The sequence below is a fragment of the Parasteatoda tepidariorum genome, chromosome 5 (genome assembly GCF_982258835.1).
Source record: "Parasteatoda tepidariorum strain Cologne lab strain chromosome 5, Ptep-v5.0, whole genome shotgun sequence".
NCBI classification, from domain to species: domain Eukaryota; kingdom Metazoa; phylum Arthropoda; class Arachnida; order Araneae; family Theridiidae; genus Parasteatoda; species Parasteatoda tepidariorum.
Window position 1 is genome coordinate 99,684,279 of NC_141759.1, and position 20,486 is coordinate 99,704,764.

At 32.7% G+C, this 20,486-nt stretch overlaps 1 protein-coding gene across 1 annotated transcript; it reads left to right on the plus strand.

Moving 5' to 3' along the window:
* The first annotated feature begins 2,073 nt into the window (after positions 1–2,073).
* On the plus strand, positions 2,074–19,978 carry LOC107444522 (putative ammonium transporter 3). The gene is made up of 8 exons (XM_043054541.3): positions 2,074–2,366; positions 7,734–7,848; positions 11,803–12,352; positions 13,920–13,991; positions 14,967–15,026; positions 16,909–16,982; positions 18,121–18,437; positions 19,482–19,978. The coding sequence occupies exons 2-8, from the start codon at positions 7,743–7,745 to the stop codon at positions 19,824–19,826; spliced, it is 1,524 nt and encodes a 507-aa protein (XP_042910475.2). The 5' UTR covers positions 2,074–2,366; positions 7,734–7,742; the 3' UTR covers positions 19,827–19,978.
* Positions 19,979–20,486: the final 508 nt, after the last annotated feature.

Genomic DNA, 20,486 nt, shown 5'->3' on the forward strand with positions numbered 1-20,486 from the left:
TATTGGGATTAGGCGATAATCAGGCCCTGCGAGTACGAAAAGTTAATTTCTGCTGTCCGTTCTTCAACTTGACAAAAGCTTTTTTATTGGAGACACAGATGCGAAACACTAAATAAATAATGATTATGTTCTTCAAATCAGGTAAAAGCTTTATAAAATTTTTTCTAGGTACATTACCATTTTCGAAAACGTCATAAAGACGCATAATTTAAATATAAATCGACAGTTAAAAAAATAAATTCTAAGTGGTAGCTAAGAGAAGAAATTTTCGCTCGTTTTCAAAGTAAATTTTTTTTTCTGTTTTAAATAGGAACCATTTTTCCCATACTTGATAAATAAAAATTCGGACATAAACGAGTGAACACTGAAAAGCGAAAATAGTTCTCATCTCACATTCCAAGAGACATAAAGAATATAATATACCATTTTATACCATCTACACCAATTTATGCCATTATTGTATTGTTTTTTTTTTGTCCTTATAGTATACCGACCGCAACAAAAATATAATTCCAATTCACTAGTATATGAGACATGTTAACTCGATTCTATTGTGGTGGGGTTCCTTTTCATAGATGAAGGTTGACATTGTCTTTAACAACTCTTCCCAACATTGGTGACCTTTGGTCCGGGTCACCCCAATTGGTGACTCGGATGTGATGTGAACACGTCTACCTTATCAAAAACTCCCACTTCGATCTGAACACGTCTACATCGATGGCTAGTTCACATTGAACAGTTGACTCGCTACTTGTGACTGCGACATTATCCACCTCCTCGCGCTGTTTCTACTTAGTCTCAATCACACACAACGGTGGACTGCATACACTCGACTGCTCATAGGAGCGACCACGATCAGCACTAAAAAATTACGGTGATCTTAATACAGTTCTTTCGGCTTCTCACAGAAATGAATCAACTAGTGATATCCATGTATCGAATTCTATCACGGCTATAATTCTAGAGGGGGAGTACTGTAGTGTGCCTACAACTGCAAAAATATAATTCCAATTGTAATTGTATATAAGACATGTTAACTCGATTTTATGGTGGGGTAATTTTTCATGGAAGAAGGTTGACACTGTAGATGATTACTCTCCCCACAGTCCTTATTTCTTTATTTATTTATTTATTATTTTTTAAATGAGTGAAAACCTCAACAAATGTTTTGCGTGTGTGTGTGACTTGCATCCCTTTAAATTATCTGAATTATTTTACATTTAAAAAAAAAAAAATTTAAAATATGTGAAACACTGAATCGCTTATAGTAAAACAATGACTAACGCTTAACCGATCAGAAAATTCCATTTCCTTTTTACCTCATCCCTATTTAATGAATGAATTAATAGTTGAAATAACTGCATTAACATCAATTGTCATCCATTACAAGTTCAAAAAAATGTATTTGAATTTGAGTGGATGAATAACAAGTACTATTTTATTACCGATTGAAAATTTAAAAACGATATAGGGGGAGTGTGAACTAATAGTAGGAATTGAATAAATAACTAAATAAAAATATGTAAAACAAATAAATAAAGATGAAAAATAAATATATTGAAAATTGTTTCCGGAATAGCATTTTACCATAAAGCATATTTTGTAATATATTTAAACATAATAATAAATATAATATGTAAAATACATAATATATATGAACTATACAATATATATGAACTATATAATATGTAAAATAATATATAAAATGTATAAAATAATATATAAAATATATAAAATAATAATATATTACATATATAATATATGGAATAATAATATATAAAATATTTAATATATGTAATTTAAAATACATTTTGTTCTTTGAGTTCAGACTATTAGTTATTTCTTTCTCCAGTTTCGAGAGATCTCTCTCGGAGATGTTTACCTTTTTCTTTTATCAAAACAAGTCTCAAGTACCGGAGAAAATCCTCCTCCGGGGATTCTGAATGTGTGTGTGTGTCAGGATTTCAGCAAATCGCGCGAGACATCCCGGGGGAGTGTCTCTGACGTCATACGAAAGAGTCAATAAGCTAGAGAGAATCTTTGAGCTGATCAATTTATAATCCGACACACATTTCGATCCACAGCATTTAATCAACCGGAGAGAGAATATTCATTCTAACTACAACTTGAAGACTCGATAATTTTCAAATTCCAGTTCGGATTTTTCCTCACTATTCCCAGTTCGACTAGTGACAGTTTTATGGATGTCATGCCTTTTTCAGTCATTGTTGACATTGTTGCGTAGTCATTGTTGACATTGTGCTCCGATGCTGTAGGATGGAAAGGAGACATTCAACTCAGAGCTCAATCTAAACGCGTTGAAGTTTTTTAATACGACGTTAATTATACGGAGAAGGAGATTTAGGGTAAATATTATTTAAAAATCCTAACTTTATTTTGTTCTGTTTTCTGTTTTTTTTTTAAATGCTAATATAATAAACTTATATATAATAACTATATATGAGTTAAGAATAAGTATATATAAGTAATAATAAGTATATATAAGTAATAAGTATATATAAGTATAAGTAAGAATAGTGCAAATAAACTTATTGTGTCAATTGAGCATATTAACCAAATTTTCGCTGTTTTTTGGTTTGAAGTTTTTATCAAATGCAAAAACTGGTTCGAAAATCGTTCTATTTAAACTTGTTTTTAGAAAATATATGACTACCAAGACTTTTTTTAACAGTTATAACAGGTATCACCACATGCAACTAATATAATCTCAAATATAACTAAAAAAGTTCAAACCGATATCAAAAGTTGTTTCTCAGAAAAATACATTGAAAAAGGTCAGTTTTAGTATGATTGATATATGCCATACAAACTGCCCTTAATATTAAGTGATTTTGGTGATAAAAGTTATAGAAGTTGATTGACAACTTTTTTAATCTTCAAAAAAAGTTTTCCTTTTTGCAGGATAATAGTTGATTCACTTCGGTTTTTTTTCCTAAGCATGATAAAATAACTTCAGGTATATGTTTGTTCAAACTATTAGAATGTAGTGGTAGTTCAGAGTATATTGAATTATACTTGTCGAAATAGGTAGGTAGGTACTTTATTTACATCACACTAGAGCTGTTCAATGGGCTATTGGCGACGGGAAACATCCCTGAGGATGATCCGACGACATGCCACCGGAATTTTGATCCTCTGCAGAGGGGATGACTCTCCTGCTTCGGTAGCCCGACATTCTGTGCGTGAAGTCGAGCACTTTACGGTAGAACAGTTTAACGAGCACCAATACCGCACACCCTCGGTTCCTACGCAAGCTGATCAGAGTGGTCACCCACTTACTGACAGCAGCCAGTGATGCTCGACCTCGGTGTTCTACTGGGAACCGCGTCATTTTGATCAGTCCACTACGGTTGACCTTGTTAAAATAGGAATCAAACATGATACGCAAACATTTTGATATTACCTTATGTACAAAAATAACACACTCTTGGCTACAACGGCTTATGTTTTATAGGTTTATGTAGATCTCATTTGTAATGTGTTTGAAACTGATTTGGTATTATCTTAAAAAAGGGCGCGTCAAATTTTTCGAAAATACCCATATCTAAAAGAAAATTTTAGGGAAAATTAAAAAAAAAGAAACATTTATTTATACTTCAACTCACTTTGTACACAGTGTATATATGGTTAACATAAAATTGGATAATTTCTGATTTTTTAAAATTATTTTCGTATTATTTTTTGCTACGAGGATTTCTTTAAAAACTAGTTTCATAATGAAAAAAAAAAAAGCGTCAATTAGTTTGAAAACATCCATGTACTTGAAATGTTTATAGAAAATTTAAGATCCTACTTGTTTGATTACAACACGTTAGGTTACGTTACAGAACGTTAGGCTACTGAAAGCATCCATGTACTTAAAGTCCCACAGTGGACTGATCGTTAAGACACGGTTCCCAGCAGATTACCGAAGTCAAGCTTCACTGACTGCTATCAGTGTGCTGGTGGGTGACCACTTGGATCAGTCTGCGTAGGGACCGAGGGTGTGCGGTATGGGTCCTCGTTAAACTGTTCCACCGTAAAGTGCTCGACTTCGCGTGCAGGTCGTCGGGCTACATAAGCGGGGGTGCCTTGCCCTCTGCAGAGGATCAAAATTGCGATGGCATGTCTTCGGATCATCCTCAGGGATGTTTCCCAGATCGTCGCCAATAGCCCATTGTGCATCTCTACTACAACAACAACTTCTACATCAACCACGTACTTAAAATGTTTATAAAAATTTAAAATCTTACTTATTTAGGTCACAACATGCTCAAAGTGCATATATTGCTAACTTATTGGTGAACATTTTACGATTTTTATTTACTTATTTATTTTTTTACAACGTGGAATTTTGGTTGACGTTAAATTTTTTTTGATGATTATATGAGTCGCTCAGAAGCCAATGCGGTTAAGTCCAAAACACAAAAATTGAGAAAATTAATGTTTTTTGATACATTAGTTTTTAAAATTCTTGGTTTATTAATTTAATTAGAAAAGTGTATAAAGTCTTTTTTCGAGGTGTAAACTCTGCATTAAAACAAGATATGTACAGGATGTGTAAATAAAAACGTAAGTATTTATTGAAATAATGACAGCATCCTAAAAATTTTAGGACTTATATCTTTTGGCAGCTGAAAAAGATAAGAAATTTATATAAAAATAATAAAATAACATTTATTGTCATTAATTTTATGTTCATTCATCATAACAAACATCATCTTCTTCCGAGTTATTTCAATATAAATCTTGATCTCCACGTGTTGTCCTTAATGTCCTGTAAAAGTCGTGTTTAATTGGAGGTATATACTTTAATATTGATAAAAGGTGATAAAAATATTGATAAAAGGTGGACTTATTCACAATGGCTTCTGAAATTATTATGCAATATATTCAGAAGCTATTAAAAAAGGGGCTGTCTAACCTAGAAAAAAGTAACCAACGAGTAAACCCTTTAATAACTAAGAAGATTATTATTTATTTCATCAAAATTTCCAAAAATCAGAAAATATCAAAAAATGGACTTAACCGCATTGGCTTCTGAGCGGCTCATATTGTGATAAATTCTACTGGGGACGAATCATGCATTGGCACGGAGTATCGATGCAATATTCTGGGCAATACACAAACATTCAGCTATCGAAATTCCATTACAAAGACCACCAGATTCAATCGAGTTAATAAAAATTTAGTAAAACGAAAAGGACATTTTTTTTATGTTAAATGTTACGTTATGCATCGTATTTAACTAATGAATTTCGCCTCTTATGTTATAAAGAGGTCTCGTTCGTAAAATGTAACACATAATTTACTCTTTTAATAGGGTACTTTCACTTCAAGAAGACGATCACGATACCCACGCATGTGACTTATGACGTCATGGCCACCTGATCGTTCAAAAGAAAAATGGCGTGTTAAATCGAGCTATTTTTATACACATAAGTTGGAATGTTAATTAACGTGAAATTAATTAAATACAGCTACGTATCACACAAGGAATTTGTTGACGTCTCGTCTACGTCATTATTTAACTTGGATTTATTATTTGTTTATGTAATTTATTGTTACTGTGATACATTTTTGCTTGTGAACCTGGTAACTTCGATGCTTAATGTTCGATGTTTATGGTACATGATTTCGTAGGCATTAAATGTGTAGCGAAAGAATTGGAATCTTTGTGAAAGAATATAAAATGTGTCACCTACGAGAATTGATTTTTTTCATTAGGAAGTTTTAAAAATAAATTTTAATAGTATTTAAATATTTGAGTGTTTTGTTGCTAGAATTAAAAGTAAACTAGCGTAACATATTAAATATTTCTCAAATGAATAAATTTAAAATATCTTCGTTTTAATAAGATAATCTAATTCCTATTTGAACCCTTAGTTTCTTTATTTTTTTATTATTTTAAATACTTCATACATTATAGTAAAATTTTGCGACAGTGCGAAATACATTTTTTACATTTAATATTTAGAATTTGAATAAGAATTCTCATAGAAATTTTTATTAATTTTTGAACTCATCTATTTTGTTATTAAATATGAAAAAGCTCTCATTTACTAATTATTGACTGTTTTATCACATGCCTTAATTTAAAAGTATCTAAAAAAAAAAACTGATATTATTTTAATTATATCAAACTATATTTTATCCTTTAAACCTTATAAAAAACTGACTGCAAACAATTTCAAATAGTTTAGAAAAAAAGTTACGGCATATTATGAAAGACGAACAAAGAAAGTTTTAACTTATAGCTAAGGTATTATTTTCCCTCAATGGAATAAAAACAAAATATATAATTTCGAAAGGAAAAATTTTTTTGGGAAAAGGATGTTAACAAACCTGAAGAAGGTTGCTATTTGGTAATTGTATGACAAAAATATTTATTTCCCAATCTTTATGTGTTTTTTTTTACCATTAAATATTTCATACATTAGATATTTCTCTCTTTTAAGCGAATAGTTTGTCCTTTTTGAGACATTTTGCTGGGAAAACAGCAGCTTTTAAATTTAAAATGTGTGGTACGCGTACCCCCAGGGACACGGGAACAGTTCAGCGGGGGGTACGCAAGGCAACAAACGAAAATTTCAAAAAAATTTATTTAAAAACAAAGCTAGCCACGAAAATTTACGATTACGTATTTTTCTATTGGCTATTTTTTGCAGAGTTAACAGTTAATAATTAGTGGTGTCAACAGTTGTGTTTTTAACTTTTGTGCAATTTTTTTATAGTAAAAAATACATTCATTTTTTTATGAGTGGTACACAGCGTTACGAAAAATTTAGAAAGGGTACATAAAAGTCACAAGTTTCGGAAACACTGAGCTAGAGTAACGAAAGGTATAGTTTTATTTACTGTTTGCGTTTGGCACGCATTAAGGGTTGTCTAACTTTCAAGCGTGGAGATGTTTCTCCTCTTACTCCCGCGCTGAAATCAACTCAGCGTCCGAGGAGATGGAGCCAAGTGCCAACTCCTGGTGAATGAAGTATGAGTATCCAGGGCTTGAGCGTGGTAACTATTCCCCTATCGTTTTCTTTCGCAACCTCAATGTTTCCGACAATTTTTAAGCTATTGTCAAAAACACTTTCTTAAATAGCGTATAAGTTATCACATTATTTTTCATAATTTTAATTGTTATTCAATATTGGTCCATCATAATATAGTTTTATAAATTAAGGCTTACATTAATTTAAATAGCATTTGAAAATACTCGAAATGCTAAAAAGTTAAGACATTCTGGCCAGCAGTAAGTTTTCATGAGTTTTTAGTTCTGTAAATCCTTCATCGCCCCAGCCGGACATCATATTTTTCTACATTACTAAAATAAATTGTAGATGCTTCGCGTTTCTTATAGAAAAAAGGAAAAGTTGTTTCAAATTCGGTGTGATCGCATGGATTTTTCCAAAAAAATCAAACAATGCTATAATTATTATTTTGACGTAACATTTATTTCAGCTATATCCATTCCTCATATTTTGTACCTTATTATTATAATCTCCGTTTGCGATAGCCATGTGTGAAAAAAAATTAGAAAACTTTCAGGTGAAATTGAGAAACTTTTTTTCTGGGGAATCCAAATCTGCAATATAAATAGGTAATAAAAAAAGGGGAGCTCTCATTTATGATTTTGAAAAGTGGGAAACAGAGTTTGGTAACACGCACAACTTTCATTCCTTTTGACAACCTGTATATTAAATTTAAAATGTTATACTTTTTTTTTTTCTATTTAGTTGGATTAAATGAATCAAACAAACAATGATATTATTCCGGGACTGGAAGGAGTCACACCGGATGATGCAACATGGATTTTAACATCTTCATTTGTAATTTTCACAATGCAAACAGGTATGTTGTTGTTATAGTCTGTCTATGGAAAGAACTCCTCTCGCCAGTCGTCTGGAGCAGTGGCGGTGACTATGGTGGCGAGGTTTAACTACTTAAAGCAGGAGTGTTGGATCAATATTTAAGATAGGTTTTGACTGGGATTGGAAAAAAAGAGAATGAGAGGAGAGAGAAGCTTCCCTCTTTGAAATGTGCCATTTCTTGTTTTCATAGCAGCAGATTTTGTGGCGAGGGGAGTTCTTTCTGCAGACAAACTATACTTTATTTTTAGCACGTGTATGACCGAAATCAAGAGAAAGTCGACTTTCATAGTTGAATGTCAGTTATCACATAGTCACTTTGGTGAATGTCCAAAATATTTGTTATATTCGATTTGATAGTAATTTATTCGTTGGTATTATTATATTTATTCGATATTTTAATATTTGCTAAGGATGGATTAGGAAAAGCATCAGTGTTCGGAGTACCGGTTGAGTGCATATTGGGCAGTGGCACTTGATCTTAAAAATCATTGATGTAGGGCATACCGGGCAATGTAACTGTACCTTAAAAACATCAATGTAGGGCATACCGGGCAAATGTATACCGGACAGTGGCACGTAACGAGGCCTAGTATATATTTCGGACATTTACCAAAGCTACTATGTGATTGTCAACATTCACCGGGGAAAGTCCAAAACCACCAAATTCGGTCATTCATAGAAACAAATCTATTATGTTTCTTCAAAATCGTTACCAAAAGTTATTTCTTAATTTCGTGTCTTAATTTCATAAAATAATTTTTTAATTATTTTATGAGTTTGTTCGAAGCGCTATGGGGATCACCGGTGACCGGCGAAGACAAAATTATTAGAAACACATAATTCGAGTAAATTTTAAATTTTTTTAATATTATCGTTACTAAAAAGTTTTGAAGAAATTAATGCAATATCAAACACACAAAAATAGTTTTATTTATATACACAGAGATGCCAACTTGCTCCGGAGAGCGAAAAAATATTTTCAAATGGTAGTTTATTAATCGTGATTCTTGGTTTTAAAAATTCAATTTAGTAGATTTTTATCCACCACTCTTTCTAAACAATTCACAGGCTTATATAATTCACCACTTTTTTCAGTTATGTCATGCTAAACCTTTTAAAAAACTAGCAAAATCTGTCTAATATTTGCAAATTTAGTTTGTAGTTATTTACCGTTTGCACTGTGGGCCAGAAGACTATGATCTTTGGCCAAAAGTTAAAAATTAAATTTTCTACTAAAATATGCATAAGCAGTATAAATATAGCCCAAATTAAGTATTCATAACCATTCCAAACATTATAATTCACTTTTTGGACCGACAAGAGTACAATGTAATGAAAAATATGTTAAAATTTTTTTTTTTTAATGTAACTTTTAAATTTTTATTTCAGAAATATATATAGGAATTTCACCTTACTGTTACATTTTTATCAGAGTAATTAGTCTGAAATTATAGTACAATTTTTCAATTTGTTGGATTAGTTAATACTCTTGACAAATTTATAGTTTATATCTTATCATTTGACATTTTACAATGTTTGAATGACTTTCGAAGCCTAGTTCTAAAAAGTTCCACGAGGTAATTAACTAAACTCTTTTGTTGTCTTCTTTGATGTTTCTTCTTTCGAAACAAAAAACTGCCCATTTTGCCCGTATTGCGAAGGTGGACTAAATATACCAAACAACAAAAATTATGTTTTTTTTCATGTTTTCGCGTTATTTTGTAATTAATTCGCGTTATTTTGTAATTAATTCGCGTTATTTTGTAATATTACTTCGGAAGTATAATTTGCTTTTCATTTTTAATATAAAATTACGAAAATTATTATATTTTCATTGCTTGTATTTAATTATTTAAACATACTATATTATTCTTTTTATTTTTGCTCGCCATTTTTTTGTGTGGGTATTTTTAGTGTATTTCAAAATTTCAACTATGAATTCAATTTACCTGCTCATAAAAACCCCTAAATAACAACCCCGAATTTTGAAACAAATTTAATCGAAATACTAATTTTGGCCTCGAAACCTTGAATGCTGGCCCACCGTGGTTTGGCCAGACGGTCAAGCCATGTAAAATCAGCGTGGCATTTAACGTGTTAAATTCAAATTGGGTGTAAGATAGGAAGTATTTATTTCCTTTGTGTTGTTATTCCGATGCTTCCGATGCGGAAATGAAAAACCATTTAGTACCAGTTGCAAATCCATTAACAGTCCACTCCTTGGATGACGTAAGAGTCACGTGGATACCGGATTTCAGTGGCGTCAATTGTCAATTCATGTAAAAGAAAATAAGTGACATTTTAAATTATTTTTGATTTTGAATGGAATTCAGCTCTAATATTTTAGCTTCTAAGATACTTTTCTTATACATTAATTTAATTTTTACATGTTTTGGATAAAATAAAAAAGGTGATAGAAAATCAACCTAAAATTAAATGAAATTACCTGAAAAGTCAATGAAAATTTAAATTTCATTTTGAATTTCATTTTAAATTAGAAATAATATCATTGTTAGAACTAAACATTATTACTTAAATTGTCAATATGTCGTGTTATAAATATATGTTGTCAATATGTTATTTTCCCATTTACGTTTATATTTACAAGGGATCAGTGTTCTGTGAAATAAACGTAAATATACGTTTATATTTACGGGGCTGCCAACTTTCAAAGCTCTTCATAAATATTTATTCTAGTGGTAGCAATGTTTATGTTTTAATGCATTTTTTTTTTATTCATTTACACTTATTTTTCACAACACTATATATAAATTAATTGAAAGCTCATATGCAACGCCACTTTATTCCAGTTCTTTCATGGTAAAACTTTTAAAATGCTTGCAAATTAACAAAAATTCTGAAAGGTTTGGTTTTTAAATATGTACCACACAATAAAATATTTTTCAAAAAGTGTAATAATTAGCAAGCCTGAAAATGTGAGCTTCAGTTAAGTCATTAAATTTTTACCCAGGCATTTAAATATAAGCTTTAACACTTTAAAAATTGCCAGTACTTCCTTTTTTATTTTTATTTTATAACCGCCATTGAACGGCCGGTCCTATTTAGGGTTTACGGCTTCTAATGTTCAACTTCGTGGCCTTGTAATTTTGAGCTTAATCCAGAAGACAAAGGAACACCTGGATCAATTATTGAAAGAAATTTGCCATTGTGGAGGACTTTTTGATGTAACTAACCCGCATTTGCGTTACATGGAGAGAGAAAAATCACGAAAACTTTCCACGGTTAGTCTGACGGCAAGGGGGCTCTAATCCATGATCCGTTTACCACTGAGGATATTTTACAATGTCGGAAATCGAATCGATCAGCTATCGCTGGGATCAAACCCGGTTCACCTCATTGAGAGGCGAGTGCTCAACACCCCGAGCCACCACGACTCAATAAAATATTTTATTAAGATAACGTCCCCTTTGTCTCCTGTTACATGAAGGCTACCGTTTACTAAAAAATGCTACAAACTCCTTTACTGTTATTTACTGAGGGAATTGATTGATCTACTTGAGATTTATTGATTTCACACCGACAACATACCTGGATCGCCGACCGGCCTGTGTAGGGGTTAGCGAACTGCCCTTGCATCAGAAAGGTTCTGGGTTCGAATCCCGGGCAAAGCACGGATGTTCTTTCCTTCTCTGTACTATCTGTCCTTACTGTGGGAGCAACGTTGGCCCACCTGATATGGTGCCCCTGAAAGAGAGGCCAACATAACTGCCCTGTAAATGCCTGAATTGACGAAAAATGTTAACACAGGTGGGCATTGGAAAAAAGAAACATACCGGGATCTCCTTTTTTAAAATTTGTGATAACAAAATTTGTATATTTTCAGTTTAATGAGAATGCATAAAGCGATAAAATAACTATAACCTTACTTACAAAATGCTGATCAATCATAATTATGGCTTCTTTTGTTTTAAAGGTTTTGGATTGTTGGAATCGGGTGCCGTTACGAAGAAGAACGAGGTTAACATTCTAATGAAGAACGCTGCCGACGTCGTCTTAGGTGGACTTTCCTACTGGATGTTTGGTTTTGGTTTTCAATACGGAAACGGACCCGGGACCACGTTCCTTTTTGGAATAGGATCGTTTGTTCTGGACGCGGAGCCTGAAACGATGGGAGCCGTGTTTGCGACGTTCATCTTCCAGCTTTCATTTGCAACTACAGCGACGACAATCGTGTCCGGCGCGATGGCTGAACGGACCGACTTCCACGCCTATTGCATTTTCTCTTTTCTCAACACTTTGACTTATTGTATTCCAGCTGGATGGTTGTGGGCCGAGCATGGATTCCTAAGACATTTGGGAGCACTGGACTTTGCTGGATCATGCGCTGTCCACCTTACAGGTGGGATATCCGCTCTGGTGGCTGCTATGATGCTGAAGCCGAGATTAAGAAGATATGACAATGGTCCTGGTCCGTTACCCATGGGAAATCCTGGTAATGCCCTGGTTGGAACATTTACTTTATGGCAAGTGGTAATTTTTATTTTATAAAATGAATTGTTTAACACTAAACATACCACAACAGGTCAAATGACCGTTTAAGAACTTTTGCATCGAAAATGCGCTAATTGTTTTTGCACATTTGACTTCATGACTTTTTCTAACAATTATATACAGTTAATATTCTATTATTATTTTTTTTTGTATTTTGCTTGTTTCGAATAATACTTATCGTATACTTATTTCTACCACAACTGGTCATTTGTTCGGGGGAACAATTTATTGCTTTATAAGAGTTATTACGATGTAATGCGCGTTCAACGTATTGCATTCGATTAGTTGCACATTTCTGCAAAGACTGCTACGTAGTGAGTTCAATCAGTATAACTGAGAATTCAAATTTCAAGAAAGTTTGTTATCAAGATTTTTTGTGTTAGAAAAAGTGACAAAAACTAAATGTTTTGGTAAGTAGTTTATATTTTATTTTGATAGATTAGTTTTTATCCAGAAAAATGTCGAAACAATCAAGACAGCACAATTTCTTAGAAGAAATAATATTAATTATAAGAATAATTATTAGAATTATAATTATTGCATATTCTTATAACTATAAGAATTATAGAAATAATAATAATTAGAAGACATGTGTTTGCGGAAAATGTACAATGGAAACACCCTGTATATGTAAAAAATGTGTTGAGCATGAATTTAAAAATTCCTATTCTGTGTGTTTGTAATACATAAAAAATTGGCAATATACAATTTTGTTTAATTATAATAAATAGTTTTTTTAGTTTATTTCCTTCCTAACATTCATATTTCATACATTCAATCAAGAGACTACCACTCCAGACGAATGGCTAGGGGAGTTCCTTACATAGACAAACTTTAAATGTGGTAGAGTTTGCCTCCAACGCCAAAACAATCGTCGCCAAAGAAGCTTTTAACTCGGAGTGGATTTATGTTATTTTGCGTCCGGCACAAGTTTTTTCGATTTTTTTTAAAATGCATGTAATTTTTTTTAGAAATTTTTTTGATCCATTTTATTACTTAAAAGGGAAACGAAACCTTTTCTTTATCATTTAAAAAATTTAAAAAATATTAAATTTTCTAAAAAATTTGATGTTTTTAAATTTTAAATTAATAGCTTGGCTTTAATTATTTGTCTTTAGTATTTTTTACTATTATCATTAAAAATATCTAAACAGGAATACTTTTTTTACTATTTCTTAAAAAAAAATTGTTGATTAAAAAAAAAACGTAACTTTTTGAAAATTGAATAAAGTTTATTATCAGACAGTTTATTATTTAAAATGTCTAAAATTTACATATTTCAACTTTCTAATAATTATTTTGTTTTTGAGATACTTGGATTTAAATTTGAAATAAATCATGGAGAAAATACGATGTCAAACCTTTTTATTTTATTTTTAGGTACTCATGAAATTTTTTTATTGGAGACAGCAATAACTACTTCTACACATTATTTAATGAAAAAAACTGTTTAATCAGTTTTTAGAATTTCCTATTCATTTATCATTCAATTTATATATGATATATATATTAACCATAAAAACTGTTTAAACTTTTCAGGTGGGGATGGTTGGTTTTCAACTGTGGAAGTTCATTTGGAATATCTGGTGATAAATGGCATTATGCAGGAAGGTAAGTTAGGGCGAGACTGTTAATATCATCTCTTTTTCTAAACTCTATTTTATGTTTTATTAATTTTATTACTACAGTGAAACCTTTCGGGAGTGATGAATCTCCGTTCCACAGTAAAATGGTCGGTTCTAGAGGTTATTTCCATTGACTTCAAAATTGTTATCAAAAGTTTTAGTTATTTGTCTGAATGTGCAAATTTAAAAAGAACGTATAAGTTTATATATGTGGCTGTGGTATTCAATTGCTGTGGTATTGTTGATTTGTGGTATTTGACTTCAACCGGTGAATGTTGACAATCACATAGTCGCTTTGGTTAATATTCGAAATATATACTAGGTCTAGTTAAGTGCCACTGCCCGGTATGCCCTACATTAATCATTTTTTAAGTTTCAGTGCCACTGTCCGGTATACATTTGCCCGGTACTCCGATGTTCCTCCTCATCTATCCTCAGGGGATATTAAAATTTAATAATAACAAGTTAATATCAAATCGGATGTAACAAATATTTCGGACATTCACAAAAGCGACTATGTGATTGTTGACATTCACTGGTGAAGGTCGACATTCTCTTGATTTTGGTCATTCATGGTAATATATACATACACAGTTGTCTGCTCCTTTGTAAATAACACTTGAAACAAAAAATATATAAACTTGACGTATTGCATCATAAATTGAAATGTATATTTCCACCACTCCTTTCGTAGTAGGGAAGTGGGGATACTCAGAAAGTTTCAAAAAAATCCTGCTTAGGAATATACTGTTAAACTGCATAAAAAACTATAGCTTGTCTTGAGAAATCGATTGCAGATTTGAAATCAGCGACGCGTATACATAAAGATCAGTTTGAAAATCTCATCCAACAGGAACAAATTAATTTTTCACTAGTTTTATTGACGTTAATGTTTCATTCATAGTTATTATATCACAATAATCACCAAAAAAATCACAACCTTTTTTTTTTAATTTTACAGGTCTGCTGTAAATACGATCAACGCATCTTTAGCCGGAGGATTAGCTGGGTTAATTTATTCGTAAGTTGCATTTCATTTAAAAAAAGGTTCTAATTTAATTCTTAAAAAAACTATCTAAATAATTTTTGATCCAATAGTCACGTAGTAGCAAAGAATGTACACAGGAAAAGAAGTCTAGCTTCCATTGACATAATGTAAACCAGTCCTCAAAGGTTACGTGCTGTTCCTATGTTTAAAAGAGAAAGCAACATTTAGGGGCTCAGCAGAATTCGGTAGACTCAGCAGGCATGCTATGCCCTTCAAGATGCAACCCCAAAAAATTACAAGTAGTGATATTTTATACAAATAGAGCCAAATATGAGAAAACATGACAAGCCTTGCACTTTATTTACGCTGTGATACTAATTTTCTGAAATTTGTTTTTGGCGCACAACTAGTTAGAATTTATAAATTACAGGAAACTCTCGTGAATGGTAAAATTATACTCAAATTTAAACATAAATCACATTTATAAAACTTCCTAGAATATTAAGCCCGTTCACACATCGCCTAGTAAGCGGAGGGATACACAGGAAGTTTTCTAAATTTCTTCCGGTTTTAGGAAGATTTTTATTGTTTACATTCAGTCAAGTATTCGTTTTTAATAATTAGTTGCATAATTTTTAAAATATTTGTGCATAATTTTTAAACATCGTATCACGCATTTTATTTTTAAAATCATCAATTAAAATTCTGTAGGAATTATCAAAAAATAATAATCAAAGGATGACTATTACTTACCTCCATGAATCACAGAAAACTGTTGGTGGTGAAACTAACATTTTCGGAAACAGGTCATGTCACATCAGGTCTGGAAAAAATTTATTTTACAAAATTATTTTCATTTAACTGCAATCCATTTAAATACAAATTTTTATGTATTTAACAGAATTTAAAAAATTTTTTTTTTATGTATTTAACAGCTTGTCCTGCGGAGAACAGACTGATTTTAAAATTGAAAATCATGAAAACAAATGGCAATAGAGAAATGAAACAAAACGGTATACCTATTGCGAAAAAAATTTACACAGAAATTTTCGAGTTTAGTTGTAAAAGTTGCCAACAGATGGCGCAGCAAATGATTGCTTACCAGAGAGATCAAATTTAGTGTTAAAACGTAAAATTCCATTGAGAAATGTGTGTTTCTGGTACTGAACACACATATGTACAATAGAATAGGGCTAGATTACAATCTACCGGTATTCATATTCTTTTAAAATTAAAAACTCAATATAGCGTCATCTGTTGGCACAATCTACCGGTATTCATATTCTTTTAAAATTAAAAACTCAATATAGCGCCATCTGTTGTCAACTTTTGTATCTAAATTCCAAAATTTCTGCTTTAAATTTTTACAGCTTCCACAATAGCTTTTATCGTTTATTTCATTCCTCCACAATCCTTTGTTTCGAGCCGTGATGGCTCAGCGCTCACCTTTTAATGAGGTGAACCGGGTTCGAATTCCAGCAATGGCTGGTTGATTTGAATTCCGCACCCACTTGCACTAACCACAATGCTGATGTAAAATATCCTCAGTGGTAGACGGCTCATAGGTTGGAGTCCCCTAGCCGTTAGGCTATCCGTGGGAAGTTTTCGTGGTTCTCCTCTCCATGTAACGCGATTGTGGGTTAGTACTATTAAAATAGTTCTCCACAAAGGCAAATTTCACCCAATTCTTGATTCAGGAGTTCCCTTGTCTTCTGGATTGTATTCAAAATTACAAGGCTATGAAGTTGAATATTAGTAGTGGTAAAACCAAAAAATTGGGTCTGCTGTTCAATATAAGCCTATGTTTCCAAGATTTTGAAATCAGTATGTCCAAGGTTGGACACCCTGTATAGAAATAATATAATTAATAATAATGCAATTTTATAAAATAATATCATAGCTGTTTTTTTTCCAGGTACATAAAAAATAAATTGTTTTTGGTTGGAGATTTGATAAATGCCATTTTAGGAGCTTTAGTTGCTGTTACAGGTGATATAACAAATCATATTTTTTTTAAATTTGAAATGTGAAATTCTACAATTTACATTTTAACTCCGAGTAAATTAAATGGAATTTACATTCTTTTAATTACTTAAGGAATTTCAAACGCAAAAATCTTAAAATTTTAAGATTTTTTTTATCACTTAAGAAATGATACAGATAAATACAGTTTAAATGAATTTGTTTTATCTAAATTATGTTCATGTAGTTATTATTATGTTATGTCTATCTAATCAAAGAATGAAACTAATTTACAAATCCAGAAGAAGACGAAATAAGTAAATATCATTTAAAATAATAAATCAAAATGGAAAAGCGCTTAAAGCAGCTGAAACCAAATTTGCTTTATTTTTATTTAGAAAGTCAGAAATACAATTCTAGCAGAAAACGACAAAAAATTTTAAGATATGTCTGTTAACAGCACAGCACTTCATCAGGGTACACACTGTCTGCAAACACACAGGAATCTTACTGTTGTCAGTGGTGAAACCAAAAACTGACAGTGCCCCAAGGAAACATGATGGAAAAACAAATAAGAAAAAGCAATTAAAAAAATTGACATTAGAAAATTAATCCCAGTAAAACACAATTTAAAAGTACACAGAGTAAGACTTAATAATGATTTGCCCACGTATGAGAAAATAAAGATAAAGTTACAGTTAGAATAACCAAATCAAAATAAAATAAAAATTGCCAAATCATTAAGAAAACTTTAGAAAAAAATCAAGTGCTGACTCTTTCGTGGTAAGGCTTTTAAAATGTTGGCAAAATTACCGAAAATTCTGGAAGCTTTGCTTTTTTTGCTCTATAAAATATTTTGCAAAAAGCTTAGTAGTTGGCAAGCCTAAAAATATGAACTTTAGTTAAGTCATTAAATTTTTACTCAGGCATTTAAGTGCAAGCTTTAACATTTAAAAATTGCCAGTACTTCCTTTACGCTTCTTTATTTTGTATTTTCTTATTAAGAATTTTGACCAGTATAACATTATAACTGAAGAATTTAATTACAAACCTTTACCACGTAAAAAAATTTTATGAATATATTTCATGAACCCTGTTTTTGTTCTAATGTTTTTCGACACATTGTTAATTCTGAAAACTAATAATCTGATTTTTTTGCACCCAGCTGGTTCAGGATTTCTAAGGTCATGGGAATCTCTCTTAGTTGGAGGTGTTGGAGCTGTGCTGGTGAACATAGTTCCTCCTTACATGGACAAATACAGAATTGATGATCCTGTTGGGGCCGTAGCTGTGCATGCCATGGGTGGTCTATGGGGAATGATTGCAGTTGGATTATTCATTGATGATGATGACTTACTCAATCTTACACATAGTCGAAGTGGACTGCTGAAGGGCGGTGGCCTGTATCTGCTGGGAGTGCAACTATTGGCATGTATTGCGGTCAGTCTCTGGAGCATGATCACTACATACCTTATATTAAAAGTAAGTTGTGCAACATGGAAAAGTCAAGGAAATTACATATTACTAGCCAGAGCTCAGAGGATAGAGAGTTCGCCTTCCTATGAGGTGAACTAGATTCGAATCTCAGCGATGGTTAGTCGATACCAATTCCGCATCCGGCTTGCACCGATCACAGTTCTGATATCCTCAGTGGTAGAGGGATTATGAGTTAGAGTCCCCTTGACATCAGGTTAGCTATGGGAGGTTTTTGTGGTTTTCCTATCCATGTGACGCAAATGCCTGTTAGTTCTATCAAAATGTCCTCCAGGTAGGGAATTTCTCCTAATACTTGATCCAAGAGATCCCTTGTGTTCTGGATTGGGTTCAAAATTACAAGGCTACGGAGTTGAACATTAGTGGTCGTAAACCCATAAAATTGGGTCGGCTGTTCACAACGACGGTTATAAAATATAAAATAAAATATTTTTTCTTTCGTTAATGACGGACACTTGGATCTATTTCCCATTGGCCTCAGAAATGCCAGGATTGCTACTCTCTTATCGTTACCCAGTGGGCACCTATGGCTAAGCCACGGAGGTGAGTAGCGTCGCCTACGTCATACAACCACAAACCCGCTTATAGGACGGGTCACATTCACACAGAAGAAAGGACATAGAACACACACACACACACACACACACAGAGAGAGAGAAAGAAACACCCATGCCCTGAGTGGGATTCGAACCCGCAACCATCGGCTCCGCAGTCAGGCACGCTAACCACTCGCCCACCTGGTCGGCGATAAAATAAAATATAAAAAATTATAAATGTAATAAAGGCAGTAATGTACCAAAAAATAATAAAGTGGTTGCATTTCCTTTAATTAATATTTAATTTTTCATAATAATTTCATTATTAATTATGGTAAACTTAAGCATAATATAAAAATATTTCTGTAATTGCGATTCGATTGTCCCTTTACTACCACTTTGGAAATTATCCTTGCAGAGAATAAAAATTGGCAGTTCTATTGTTTTTATTTGCTTTGATTTGTTAAAATTTTTTAGTAATGATATTTGTTTTTAGGGAATCGATTATTTTGTACCAATTCGTCTGGCACCACCCGAAGAAATCCTTGGAGCAGATTTTGTTGAACACGACGTCCGCCACGAGGGTTATAACTACGAAGTGATGATGACAGAATTGGAAAACCTAGGATTGAAACTCCGACATCCCCGAATCCACAATCCACCCAGGAGTCAGTGGGACGATCATCTAATCCTACAGTACATTGAAAAAGTTCTCAACAAAAGTGACGCGTCAACAGTGGACCACCCTTTGCCTGACATAACAATCGATCTTCCTATCTCGACTGGAGAACGTTTCCTTATAAGGAGCGATCGAAGGACAGATGGATGCTATTTATCTTAAATTATTATGTATTTGCCATAAGAAAAATATTTGAATTTTATGAGAAACGATAACAGACCACATTATTTTCAATGATATTTGAAATATGTGAGTTCTTAAAAAGATTCAGAGGTAAGCCACGGAAAAGTGGCAAATATGTAGTGGATATAGCACTTTTTTTAAACCAGTTAAGTGCGTTTAACGAGAATAACGCGTCGTATATGCACCGAAGAGCCATTACATTATGACCACCCTCCATCTATAACAATGGGTTCGCCCAGGAACAATGTTTTCATGGGACACATTAGGACCCATAATCCTCATAGAACAATCCCTGACTTCTGTAAACTACTTGAACATCGTTGCAGACCAGGTTCACCCATTCATGGCAACAGTTTTTCCTGCGGGGGATGGTGTTTACCAACAGGATAATGCACCATGTCACAAGGGTCGAATCGTCGAGGAACATTCCAGTGACTTTCAAGTCATGTCTTGGCCCCCAATTTCACCTGACCTTAATCCAATAGAGCATTTGTGGTCCTACTTGGAAAACCAAATTCGTGCTACCGCGCTACCCCCTCGCAATGTGAGGGAATTGCAGGACCAGTTGGTGAGCGCTTGGTACCAGATACCTCAGACTACCTATCAGCGCCTTGTGGAATCAATGCCACTGCGGGTGCT

Excerpts from the sequence above, each read along its gene's own strand:
- LOC107444522 (XM_043054541.3), top strand. The coding sequence starts at position 7,743 with ATGAATCAAACAAACAATGATATTATTCCGGGACTGGAAGGAGTCACA. Across the intron at positions 12,353-13,919 it reads GTTGGAACATTTACTTTATG|GTGGGGATGGTTGGTTTTCA; the intron begins GCAAGTGGTAAT and ends TAAACTTTTCAG. Across the intron at positions 15,027-16,908 it reads TTAGCTGGGTTAATTTATTC|GTACATAAAAAATAAATTGT; the intron begins GTAAGTTGCATT and ends TTTTTTTTCCAG.